Source organism: Schistocerca serialis, chromosome 3, assembly GCF_023864345.2.
Source record: "Schistocerca serialis cubense isolate TAMUIC-IGC-003099 chromosome 3, iqSchSeri2.2, whole genome shotgun sequence".
NCBI lineage: Eukaryota > Metazoa > Arthropoda > Insecta > Orthoptera > Acrididae > Schistocerca > Schistocerca serialis.
Window position 1 is genome coordinate 561917946 of NC_064640.1, and position 14650 is coordinate 561932595.

The window sequence follows — 14650 nt, forward strand, 5'->3', positions numbered from 1 at the left end:
TTGTTTCCATTCATCTTAGCTGAAGGACAAAGCAATATTTCAGTTTTACTTTAAATCCTTGCAATAGGATACAGAAGTTGGCTGGTAAAGGACCTATCATGTTTGTTTTTTAAAAATGGAAGGGGAGTGTCTGAGCATTTACAAAAGTAGAATAGATGAAGTTTTCATGTGTAACATATGCACAAAAAAATTCTGCCATAGAGTGCCTCTCTTGTTGTTTGATGAGGAGTCATACGTTGTACACACACCTTTTTCACACTAACATTGTTTTTGTTTTTAAAAATTACAAGTATTTTGTACTTCTTGTGGGGAAATTCACTTCTTCAGCCAGCTATTTATTGAAGGGAGAACAGTCAGCCATATCCAAGTGTAGTGAATCATCTCATCACTCATGTCATAACATTTAAACCATTGTGGCTAAATGGAAACATAATTCATACTACTCTGTCATGATTCTTAAACTTGGCTGCATTTGATGGAAAACGTTTTCTCATATCATACTAACTAGGCCTAAAATCATACTTAAACAGTGTGTTATAGATTCCAGTATCATCAGTAAGAAAAACAGTCTAGGTTGCAATGACAGCTGAAGCTGCATTGTTCATATAATTTACTGGAATGCAGTCAGGTCAAGCCATCAACAACTGCCTATATTTTGACAGATGACCACCCTGTTGTTTCCAAGGTAAAGCTGCAGCAAGCAAGTGCTGTGCAAGTGAATTTAAAACCTCAGTTTGCAGGGCTGTGCTATAAATATAAAACTTGACAGATACCAGTAGCTATCAATAGTGAAAATTACCAATCAATGGCTGAAGTGGCACTAGCACAGTCCTTCTGTTTTTTGATGAAGAGTAGAGTAGGATTCCATCTGGAATTTAAGGAAAAACTACATGTCTGTTTATTTGCTAATTTTATATCAACTGATTGTTTAATAACAGTATCCCAATAGCTGGAAGTGCATGCCAGAGTCTCCTTGTTGTATTCCATAGGATGACTGGTGTCAAAATCTGTATGTTTTCCAGATATTTAGATGATACTTTTGTGGTTTGGCCTCATAACACTGAGAATCTGAATGGCATTTTAGAACACCTGAATTCAATCAAAACGATCGTTTATCTTATGATGGAGGTGGAAAAGCATGGTTGCCTTTCCTTCCTCGATGTGTTGGTACATTGATGGTACATTGTGACATGCTGTTTAAAGGAACTCTAGTCACACTGACTTATATCTACAGGCTGATAGATGTTACTATCCAGCTCAGCATGAAGGGGTACTTTGTACTTTGGTTCACAGGACCAATGTCATTTCCAACCCTGAGAATTTGTCAGACAAGTTTATCAGTTGAGTTAACGCATCTTGAGGTCACCTTCAATCAGAATGGATTTGTGAATGACAGAGCAGACACGTTGCAGTATCAACAAACCAGGCACTGTGTGAGTGATGATAATACTGAGTTGATCCCACTTAACACAGGGAGCATCCCCAATATGATTTGTCATATTTTGCAGAAATATGTTGTGAAACATGTTTTCTGAACTCCATCTTAGATTAGGGTCCTCTTAAATTCCCTTAAGGATGGTCTTTGTTTACATAAGTAGGGTGTCTATCATATTCTTGGCAGATGTAGCATGTCATATATAGGACAGAATATCAGGCCCCTGGAGCCCTAGTGTAGTGAACACAAACATCACACACATACTTACAACAGCCAATCAAATGACCTATAGCAGAAAATTGTCTTGGCACCTGTTATTCTATGGAATATAAAAACATGGAGATTCTGACATGCACTTCCAGCTATTGGGATAGTGTTATTAAGGAAGCAGTTGAGATTAAATTAGCAAGTAACCATGTAAAGCAAAAGATGGAGATTTTTGTGTAAATTCTGTGTGGAATCTCATTCTCTCCCTTATCAAAAACCAGAGGGACAGAAACAATACTACCTCATACATTGTTTGGGTATTTTCACCCTTGATAAATTTTGGTATTGTTCATCTTTCATTGTGTGTGTGTGTGTGTGTGTGTGTGTGTGTGTGTGTGTGTGTGTGTATTGAAATCGACAGGGTGGTCATTTGTTGAAATATCAGCAGTTGTTGATGTCACCTAGCTGCCTTACTGTAAGTTGTTTGAACATTGTATATGCTGGGAGGAACTCAGGTCTCAGAAGCTAGATTGCTTTTCCTTACTGAAATTTTATCACTAAGGTTGCTGCACCATGGCCACAGAGTGAGAAGATTTATATTCCAGTAGTACATAAATCTATTATATTCTGCTACTAGCCTTACCCACAGTGCTTCATATTTAGGGGTTTGTCCATCCTGCAAGCTATTTTTATTCGTAGATCCTGATCCTGAACATTTTTTGGAACAGTCATTCTGTGCCATTCTGGAACCTATAACAAAGGAAAGATGCACTAGTCTTAGAATTAATACCACACACATACTTTTATAAGATTCACACTATGATTAAAATGACTTTTCTATAAGCTGATCACAATTTTCTACAGTGCTTACTTAAAAAAATGTAAAACATTTTGCATGAGAAACTGTTTTACATGCCTGTTTCTCATTATCAGATATACTTAATTAACTTAAAACTAAGACACTCTAATGGTTTCCATTGTGTTATTTTCCTTCACTATACATTTGTGATAGCTATTCGGCAACTAGTCAAACATTCACATCTGTGCAGGGTATACACTCTACATATAGCTGTTCCAACAAGTGTCAGAAATGTTAAACAGAAAATTACAATAAAATTCTTGAGGCTGAATAAATAATCTATAGGAAATGTGAAGCATCATTCAATAAATATTTGATGTTGTTAATTATGAATATCTAAAACACAATGAAGACTTTACAGATTGAATTTTCACTGCATCTGCATGTGTGCTGATTTGAAATCTTGTGGCAGATTAAAACTGTGTGCTAGACCAAGACTCAAATCTGGGACATTTGTCTTTCATGGGCAAGTGCCCTACCAACTACACTATCTAAGCACAAAGTTTGAAGTAAGCTCACACTCTGGTCCAGAGGAAAAATTGATTTTGGAAATCCCCCAGGCTGTGGCTAAGCTATGTTTCCACAATATCCTTTCCTCTAGGAATCCTAGTCCTGCAAGTTATGCAGGAGAATTTCTGTGAAGTTTGTATGGTAAGAACTGATGCACTGGTGAAAGCAAGGCTGTGAGGGTGGGTTGTGATCCATGCTTGGATTGCTCAGTTGGTAGAGCACTTGTCTGTGAAAGGGAAAGATCTCAGATTAGAGTCCTGCTCACGCAGTTTAATCTGCTTGCAAGTTTGAATGAACAAGTTTTTCAACTTTTAAATCTTTTAAAAAATACCTTTTGAGTATGTACCTCTTGCCATGAATACCAAATAGGCAATTAATGTATTAATTTTACATGGTAATATGCAATATGTGTCGGGAAGTGACAGTTGGCTGGTTGGTTACATGATTAAAGGGACCAAACTACTAAGCCATCAGAGCCAGTTGTTGTTGTTGTTGTCTTCTGTTGAAGAGTGGTTTAATGCAACCCTCTATGCTAGTCTATCCTGTGAAAGCTTCTGCATCCATGTATAACTACCACACCCTACATCCATTTGAAGCTGATCCCTGTATTAAAGGTCTGTCTCCCTCTACAATATTTAACCCACAAACTTCCCCTGTTGTCAATGTGATTATCTGTTGCTGCCTCATGATGCATCCTATCAACCAAGCCTTTCTTTTAATCTAGTTTGGCCATCAACACAGATTTAGAAAACATTGTTCTTGTGAATGCAACTACCTCTTTACTTGCACGAAGTGTTGAGTGCTATTGACAAGGGGTTTCAAATTGATTCGGCATTTCTGGATGGCTTTTGACGCTGTGCCACACATGGGGCTTGTAGTGAAATTGCATGCTTATGGAATATTGTCTCAGTTATGTGACTGGATTCGTGATTTCCTGTCAGAGAGGTCACAGTTCATAGTAACTGATGGAAAGTCATTGAGTAAAATAGATGTGGTTTCTGGTGTTCCCCAAGATAGTGTTATAGGTCCGTTGCTGTTCCTTTTCCATATCAGCAATTTGGGTGAGAATCTGAGCAGCTCTCTTAGGGTGTTTGCAGATGACACTGTCATTTATCGACTAATAAAGTGATCAGAAGATCAAAACAAATTGCAAAACAATTTAGAAAAGATATCTGTTTGGTGCAAAAATTGGCAATTGACCCTAGAAGTGTGAAGTCATCCACATGAGTGCTAAAAGGAATCCATTAAACTTAGGTCACACAATAAATCAGTCAAATCTAAAGCCACAAATTCAACTAAGTACCTAGGAATTAAAATTATGAACAACGTGAACTGTAAACAACACCTCAAAAATGTTGTGGGGAAGACTAACAGCGATTGCATTTTATTTGCAGGAAACTTAGAAAATGTAACAGATCTACTAAAGAGACTGCCTATGCAATGCTTGTCCATTCTCTTTTAGAATACTGCTGCATGGTGTGAGATTCTTACCAGATAGGACAGACAGAGTACATGAAAAAAGTTCAAAGAAGGACAGCAGATTTTGTGTTATCATGAAATAGGAGTGTCACTGAAATGATACAGGATTTGGGGTGGACCTCATTAAAACAAAGGCATTTTTCATTGCAGCGCAATCTTCTCACAAAATTTGAAATGCCAACTTTCTCCTCCAAATGCAAAAATATATTTTTGATTCTGCCCTACATAGGGAGAAATGATCACCATAATAAAATAAGGAAAACCAGAGCTCGCACAGAAAGATATAAGTGTTCATTTTTTCCTCACACTATATGAGATTGGAATAACAGAGGACTGTGAAGGTGGTTAAATGAACACTTTGCCGGGCACTTAAATTTGATTTGCACGGTATCCATGTAGATGTACCTCATTTTATTTAGTACCTCCTCAAGAGTTACCATCTAATCATCAGTAGTCTTCTAGAGCACCAAATTTGAAAGTTTCAATTCTCTTCTTGTCTTTTACTTCCATACAAGACTTTACTCCACACATATACCTTCAGAAGCTACTTCCTAACATTTATATTTATATTAGATGTTAGCAAAGTCTTTCTTCTGGAAATGCTGTCATAAAATATTGATTTTTACCTGCCACCATATAAATATGAAAACATAGTAGCAGCTTTGTAAGACATAATTACAGTTTTCCTCTAAGTGGCTGCCCTTAGCGAAACACTTTCCTAAGGAACCATTTTCCTGAAACGATTTAGGAAAACCTAAATCTGGATGGCAAAAACGGGGATTTGAGATGCTGTTTTCCTGAAAGCAAGTCCATGAGCTAGCCACTGTGCTGTCTTGCTCTTCTGAGCTATGAAATGTAAACCATCTAAGAGCTTAGCAACATTTTCAGTGTTATTTGTATGTATGTTATGTGCTTGACACTTCAACAGCTATGTGCATTGTTATTTCTACTTCTTAAATTATTTCTACTCCACTGAACATTCAAGAATTGTATCAGTTCATGTCATAAGTAGACATTAATTACAGAACTTCCTGTTGTAAATTTCCTGAAGTTAAGAATGTTGTTCTGTGTTTATCTTTGCTCATGCCATATGACACAGTCATGCAACAGACTTTAATTAGCCCCCATCTCCCATTTTTATGTGAATTATTTTTGACAGGTATCAGTGTTATTGAATTGGAGAATTCAACTGAAGAAAAAACTATTTAAATACTTTTAATTTAAAATTGAGAAAACACATCACAAACACTTTTAGATTTTACGCTGATGTCTTTTCACAAGAACACATCTCATGTTTTCTTTCTCAACACTGTGAAAGAATTTAACGTCAGTGGAATTACACAACTGAATGAAACGACCCATAGAAGAATCATAAAGGCAGCACATCATAAGACTGCAGTGCTAGCTACTGTCTGTTTTATCGTTAACAGGAAATACAGATATGTTCTCTGTGATTCTGGAATATCAGATACTAGTCTTTTCAGGGTATTGTTTCATCATAAAATTTCACTCGTATTATTCAGTGCATCAGGGAAATTATAGTGTTGAGTCTTATAATTGTTTCATCTTGTTCCGAAGGGCTCATATCCAAACATAAATAAATGAAGATTTAGTTTTACCATGCACGATTCTCAGATAAACCAATCCTTACAGATTATGATGAGGTCAATAGATTCAAGGTGCCCTATTAGAGCCTTGAAAGTTACATTCATTCCATGAAATGATGCAATAGTGTCCTTGACCAGTGAACATCTAGTATGGAACAATGGGTAGCATGCCTGTAGAACTATAATATTTTGAGGGTATTTTGGATGGAAAAATGTGTGGGAACATTCTGGAAGTCTAATTACAATTGCTACAACAATGTCTTAGCCTTAATAAATTTCAAATTAATTGGTTCCAGCATGTTGGCTGTCCAGAACATCACTGATGAAATGCAAGACAAGGATGAAATTTAAAATTGTTAGGTCATTGGACCAAACGAGTTGATAAATTAAACTGGTCTAGTAAATCAAGAAAGTTCTTTCTCTGTAGCCTCTTAAAATAGGAAGTGTACCAAAAATTCCAACAAATATAAAAAAATGCATTACAAATGCTTACAAAGACACTGGAGAGGAAAAGCTATTGTAGTGGCAATAGTCCATTGAAAAAATGATCAATAAATGAAATGATGTTCCAAACCATCATATCAAATATGCAAATACACAGAAGTAATTCCTTTTTGAACAATTGTTCCAAGCCTTGTAACCATGAGTTCTTTTAAAATATACACAGAAAATATTAACATACAAAGAAACTCATTTTTTGTCTCAAGAGCAATTTACAAACAAAGATACTCATTTCTTCTTGTAAAACAAGAATAGGCAGTAAAAAATATGATATCATATTTTTTAACATAACAACAAACTGTTACACCAGTACTAATACCATCCAATACAGAACAGATAGTGCCTTCTTGTAGCTCCCTGTCATTCATCAAATATGTTCCTTACCATTTTTTGTAGAATGTCGAAATCTTGACACATTTACTTTAAATGACTCACCTACATGTATTTGGTGTGTGTGTGTGTGTGTGTGTGTGTGTGTGTGTGCACATTTGACAGAGAGAGAGTGGGGAGGGGGGGGCAGAGTAGGGAGAGAGAGAGAGAGAGAGAGAGAGAGAGAGAGAGAGACAGGGGGATGGGTTAATGAGGTTTGCGAAGAGAAGAGAGGATAGAGAGATGGGCATATGACTGAATGGTGAAAAATAAACAGTAAAGTGAAGGAACAAGATAACATACAGATAACAAGAAGACCAACTGAGTGCTCACACTGATTGTCCTTGCATTTACTGCACGTATTTCAGTCCCTTGACTGCAATGAGCATCTTAATATGCAGTGTATTGTTTTATTCCAGCCTCTGTGGACATTTTAATCCATGCCAGCTTGCCATTCATGCAGTAATCTTGGTGTGATTTCTCAACTATGAAACTGGATAATCACTGCTGAAAATACATATAAATACATTTCTGCATACGAGCTGTGTACTCTGGATAGTTTAATAAGCACAGCACTATTTTCGTATTTTTTCCCCTGCAGCCACTCAAAGTTTGGGTTGCCTAGTTAGAATACTTGTTAGCATTAGCTGATTGGGTTTCCTATTGATGTAGCTGACTTCTTTTTATCTTTCTGGGTAGTCTTCAGTATTGTCATTTGACTAATGTTCATGTTGGTATCTTGCTCACAGTTATAGTAGACTTCAGTTTTGCTAAGCAAATGATTCATAACTGTACTTGCAGAAACAATGATACATTACAAATATTAGATATGAAGGTGAGACCTTTATCACATAGTTCAGCAGGTTTAACACAGTACTCTATTGACTATACAGCATAATTACTGGTTCTTCAGAATCCAAAAACTCAGAAAGAAATTCTGAAATTCACGAAAAAGGAACATGGTTTAGTAACACAGTTTATTGATAAAGTAATTTTCACCCATTTATGCATTTACACTACTGTGCAAAACTTATGGACAAAGGTAAGTTTTGTATGATGTGCTACTGCTATTTAACTTGGATGAATGAAACTTGGACCATACATATAAAGAGCTGCTGCATCATAGTACACAAGGTACATGAAAGAAATGCACAATGTGATGTACAGAAATGACACTTTTATTCAAAGATAATAATTACACTGCAAGCCACCGTGATTTATGTTGGTCCAATGGACAGTACAGATGGTGATGATTATGTGTGGTTTGTGGGGCACTCAACTGCATGGTCATCAGTGCCCACACAAAAACCCAATTTTTACACCATCCATTTTCTTTTCACAATCCAATCTAGTCACTCTCACAAATGATGATGATGATGATGACAATGATGAAATGATGAATACAACACAAACACCCAGTCTCCGAGCAGAGAAAATCCCCAACCCGAGTACAGATGGTAAGGAATGGTTCTTGAACATGTGTGATGAGAACAGACAGCATTGTATGGTCTGCACCATGCTCCCATGCTGGCCAAAAGATTGGCAAGGAGTTCTTGTGATAGGACATTCCATTCCTCCATCAGGGTAGTTGACAACTGCTCATTGGTGCATGTGGACATGCCACAAAATATCTCCCCAAACCTTTCCACGAGTTCTTGGTGGGATTTAAGCTAGGAGAACAGACAGGACAGTCCATTTGCCAAATATCCACCCATTCAGAGGCTTCTTCACCTGCCTTGTTTGATGCACTTGTGCATTGTCATCCATATACATGAAGTCAGGGTTTAATTTGTGGGAGCTGTACTGCAGAAATGCCTGAACAGCAGGGCTACCATCACATCCAGTACAAAGTATGTGGCACCTGACATCTGACAATGAGCAGATTCACAAGTAGGTCAAAACTCTGGCAATGGTGGCATATACACAGGGGCAAGGGACACAAAGCAGTGTGAGCTGAGCATCCATATAGCAGAAACATTTATCTGTATTCAGTTTCTGTGAGCTGTGGACCATATGGTACAAGCTTAATGTGAACTCCCCACTGACACATACGAAAACTTGTATAGTGCCCTACTCATTTTTTGTTTCATTTCATCACATCTGTGAAGTATACAGAACCTCACAATCACAAATAGGCTTCAATTCATTCTGAACACATGTCCACTGTTATCCTGTTGCCATGCAATTTGTCAACACACTCGTAACTGAGAATTTTATACACTCTAAGACAGTGTTGGGTGGAAGTATTGTGCGAACACCATTTTTACTGTTATTTCCAGTTGACAGACGATACAAGCATATTTATTTTTGTCAGTAGTTCTTTTACTCATTTGAGCTGAATAAATACATATATAGGAAGCAGAAACTTTATGAATTCCCATCACCACATAGTCATCATAGCATACATCTTAGAACATAGCACATGGGTGTGACACTATAGTTGGCTCACAGTATGATGAACATGTAGGTGTTAATTTCCAAACATTCCTGCTGTATGGTGTTTCTGTGACTGAGTGTCAGTGAACAGTAAACAGAGCAATTTGTGAACACTTTATTTCATCATCATGCATTAAATGTACTTTTTAAAATCTAGTATAATGTCTTTGCATGCTAATCACAGCCACACAGTACTACAGACACCTCACAGCCAGCAATGCCTACTACTGCTGACAGAATTTACATATTGATTTCTTTTTGTCAGTTGTTCATTTACTGAATAAATACATTTATAGCAAGCATGTACTTTATGACTTTGTGTCACCAGATCATCCTTGACCATACTCCATTGTTGCAACAATAAAGTCAGCTCAATGTTTGATGAACATGTAGATGGTGATACCCATGCATTTCTGCTTCAAATTCAGTTCTGAAAATATGTGCGTTATTCATCCAACGTTATTTCTCCCCACATTGCAATACCTGAACCACCAAAGCAATTATGTTCAACAATGTTCCCAGATGCATTACATGTTCCCACCTCTTGCCATATGAGTGCATGTATAACAGCATTGAACATCATTGTTTTGGTTGTCCAGGTAATATGGTGTGGAAAGCATAATGTTGCATTGGCATACTGCCCTGTATAAATCCTTCAGCATGGTACACTTGCTGGTCATTATTATTATGACACTATAATCCCTCACCATGTGCACCTTTCCATCAAGCACATGTGAAATGTATTTGGGAGATGTACTGCAGCATGTCGACATGCACCAATGACCATCCACCAGTTGTCACCTGAACAGGTGGAGGAGTGAAATACCCTATGACAAGACACTCCTTAATAGTCTTGGGACCAGCATGCTGCAGTACTACCATCCATGCTGATCACATATCCTATTTAGTACAATGTTCAACCTTTTTTTAATGTTTAGTGGAACATTATTAATCACAATGACAGCAGTATAATTATTGTCTTTGAATAATAGTGCTGTTTCTGTCAGTCTCATTGTGTATTTCTGTAAGTTACCTTCTGTACTATACAGTAGCAGCTCATTTTATGTATGGTCCAAGTTTCATTGATTAAATTGCTTGGCAGTGACACAACATATGAAAGTTAGTTCCATTGTTAACTTTTGCACACCAGTGTATATTATGGCTTGACTTCATAAGGTAAGAGTCTAGGACATAATGCTCAACTTTCATGTTATTTTTTATACAAAACCTGATGATATTTGCTGTAGGTGAAATAAATTAATTTTAGTTACGCATCACAGCAAATTTCTACAATAAGTGAATACCTAGTTTATAAATTTTATTTCTACACAGGTATATGTCATCTCATAGGTAGGGTAAATATTTAGGATCTTTGGATCGGAGATGTACTTTTTAACTGTCCAGTTTTTACAAAACCCTCTTCTACACATTTTGTGCTACTGTTTAGAATCCTTCACTTCAGTACTCAATACTCAAGGGGAATGTTCCGTCAATATTATGAATATTGTCAGGAAAGTTTGGAAAAAGAGTAAAATAAGACATCATATAATGGGCATTCACTTTCATCAGTCTTTGTTTTGAGCCCATGATAAGATGGAAAATAGATATACTGCATGTGAACAATATTTAGACATGTAGTTTCTGATTTTCAATTTTCCCCCCAGATAAATTACTTAACTGAGGAACTCACAATCTAGATGTTTCATGAACTATAATTTATGCTTTGTTATGAAATAAAAATAATGAAAAAAGGAGAACACATCATTTCGTGTCATAATTAAACCAAAGTCAAAAATAAGCATCTAATTCCATTGAGAAATTGTTTGTATATCAACACAAGTATTCACACTTCTGAACATTTTTCTTATTCCTGTAGAAAAGCATGAAGGGGCCCACCAAACTTAACATCCCCATCTGATGGATGAATCACCAACAAAAGTGTCACATGGTCTCACTTCATGAGGCACTGTGAAGAGGTTTGGAATTTAATACAGGATATTGGCACAAAGAACGGTAATCAGAAACTTTGTACCACCAACTCTCTTCCCCATGCCAGCCAAATACTGGCAGTGACAGTTTCATCCATAACCAGGATTAAAGCTGCCTTACCCCAGAGTAAAGCACCACTGCAAAGGTGTGCATTAGTGACCTACGATATGCTTTTACTGTCCATTTGTGTAAGTCAGATGCACAACTTTGTTTGGCTTTGGCACACAAGAAATTATCTGAGACTTAGGAAATACTTGGATTAGCCACTAAACAGAACAAGGAATGCTATAGCAGTGTCACACTCTTTATGTATGTGCTACAGATAATTAATCTGTAGTGCTCCTGTGATAAAGTGCTCAGTCCATTACAGTACAAAGAAAAAATCATACAAGGAAAGTATTAAACAGGTCTCATTGAACAAGAATCAAGTAAAAAGTTATTACTGTGTGTAACAGTGAATGCTGATGTGACAGAGACATCTCACAAATAATCTGTATATCTAATTCACTAACACTTAACAGTATGGGCTGCACTACAAAAATACTCTAAAGTAAGGCACAACACGGATCATCCACATGCCTCACATCTAACAGCATAATATATCCTTCATTCAACAGGAACCTATGACAAGTGGTCTAAAGGTCATCAACAGAAGCACAAATACAAAAATATATTTATTCATTTTGAAATGTAGGCGGAAACAACATAGTGCTCTCATAACAAAAAAAGATCTTTAACTGTTTTGATTAATGTATAATTCTTAGTGAGAAAAACATTTCATCATCTCTGTAGTTTTTTATTACAGTAACAGATTTATAGAGAAGCTTCCATTAAAGAAATTAATGGTCTAAATACCCTTCACAGTGAGTATATTTTGTTAGTGTATGCCTTGACAAAACACAAATGATACAAATCAGTGACGCATACACTCCAGATATATTCAACACAGGGCAAGGCAGGGTGCTTGGGTCATTTAGCATCTAGCATCACATTGGACACAAGTAATCTTCACAGGTAGATAGATGAAGCAATAATGATTTGAATACAAGACAAGGTGTAGCAAGGTCTTCCACAACAGTCACAGGGTTGAGTGGGACATAATTAGAATATGTGGCTCCTACAGTATATGGTGTTCATCACATGCATAAAATCTTCATTGTCTCATAGAATCTAGAAGATTTATTACAGAAAACTTCTGGACTCAATGACTATTGTGTAACTGCAAGTGTTTTTGGAAGGACATATTACATTGCTTTACAAAATCATTTAATGTTTCAGGAATTGTCCATTTCCTATAAAGAGATATGTGGTACTGCAGGAATAATGGGATTTAGATAAAACACTGAAGCAAAAGAGTTGCTGATCTGAAAACAGAACACTCATGTTCACAATAACCCACACAGTAAAGAGTAAATAATGTGTGTAGCATATAGACCATAATTCACATAATCTTTTTAACTTCAATATTACATGTATATTACAAATGATGCCAAAAACATGTTCATCTGGTAATTAAATACACACAATTATTTGCAGCCCTCTCTGATTTTTTTCTGTTAATTTCTACATAATTGTTAATTGCAAGTGGGATCGTGTGTCAAATAAAAATGTTCCAGACACTAACCAGTTAACATTTAGAATCAAAATTTTTTATTAATCCTTTAAGATCATTAGAGCAACACAATAATAGATACAAAGTCCCTTGCAATTGTGAAAGTCCTAAGTGTGGCACACCATGTTAGTATTCAGTACTACAGATCTTGTATCTGTCAAACAATTTTACCAAGCCAAAATCCAAATGTTTCTATTTAAGTTAATGTTAAACAGGTAAGCTATAGAAACAGTTGCAGGTCCAAATGCACACAGTCAATCAGGGCAACTTCTTACTAGTCATAGAAATGAGTTAGCATTTAACATTTTTGTTTTAAATGGCTGGTGTTCCTTCTACTTGCATTATTTTGTACTAAAAGCAACAGTTTTAATAACTGTGTGATTCGCAGTTCATATATCAATTGAACCTGTGTTTACTCTTTGATTGCACTGGCTGCAAAGACAGCTTCTGAAAATAGTGATTTAAGTTGAACAGTGAGAGTTTAATAGAAATTATTGATATTTTAAAGTAAAAGTGCTATACTGAATTAACACTGTTTTATGTTACACTTTCTGACATGTTCCGCACCCACAAGAATCATCTCATTTTTGGGTCTATAGAATGAAAACTGAATCTAACCTAATGTAATCTAATCTTCCTTTAGTTCTTATTCCTTTTGGTGTGATCTAAATTTATCCAGAGCATTAGATTTATGAAAAATACTAAATTTTTTTTTTAAGATTAGTCTAAAGTTAATATGAACAGCACTGTAACTTTGTACCACTATTAAAAGTGAAATTGTACTCTATAAGGGCATAATTAGAATACATCTACACTCTCCCAAGCATTTGGTAACTATAAATGTAAAATGTTACAACTTTTGTTGTGATGAGTAAATTTTGTACCCAGTATTTTCAAAAAATGGAAAAAAGTGGTACAAAGTTACCCTAATTGGCTGTGTTGCTTAGAATTAGACTCCAGAAACTAAGTGTCACAACTTTTCTAAGTTCTCAAAACATCTGTGCAAACTTTTGCAAGTCCGTGAATGTGTTGCCCCAAAAATTTCTACCACTTAAAGCTGTAACCAAGGTGCCCACCATGAAAACATACATCCATACTCATTCAACTCTCAATGCAGAATGTCTTGAGCCAATATGGCTGCCCCTACTAATGTTAAGAAACACATAGTCATATGGAAAATTAGATTTCATAACTTAAAAAACAAAGACATTGTAACAATATTAAAATATAGCATTTATGAACTTGGAGAGCAACTACAAGCAAGAAACTTCCTGGCAGATTAAAACTGTGTGCCGGACTGAGACTCAAACTCCGGAAATTTGTCTTTTGCAGGCAAGTGCTCAACCAACTGAGGTACCCAAGCACAACTCACACCCCATCCTCATGGCTTTACTTCTGTCAGTACCTTGTCTCCTACCTTCCAAACTTCACAGAAGCTGTCCTGAGAACCATGCAGAACTAGCACTCCTATAAGAAAGGATATTGTGGAGACATGGCTTAGCCACAGCCTGGGGGATGTTCCCAGAATGGGATTATCACTCTGCAGTGGAGTGTGTGCTCATATGAAACTTCCTGGCAGATTAAAACTGCGTGTCGGACCGAGATTCGAACTCAAGGCCTTTGCCTTTTGCGGGCAAGTGCTCTAC

General features: G+C 36.4%; 1 protein-coding gene across 1 annotated transcript in view; it reads right to left on the minus strand.

The window, feature by feature from the left end:
• The window catches only part of LOC126470456 (calcium-dependent secretion activator-like), a 1485604-nt gene that overhangs the window by 610097 nt on the left and 860857 nt on the right, over nt 1-14650 (minus strand). The window contains exon 13 of the mRNA XM_050098305.1: nt 2286-2392. Coding sequence (XP_049954262.1) covers nt 2286-2392 — 107 coding nt within the window. The remainder of the gene's footprint in view (nt 1-2285; nt 2393-14650) is intronic.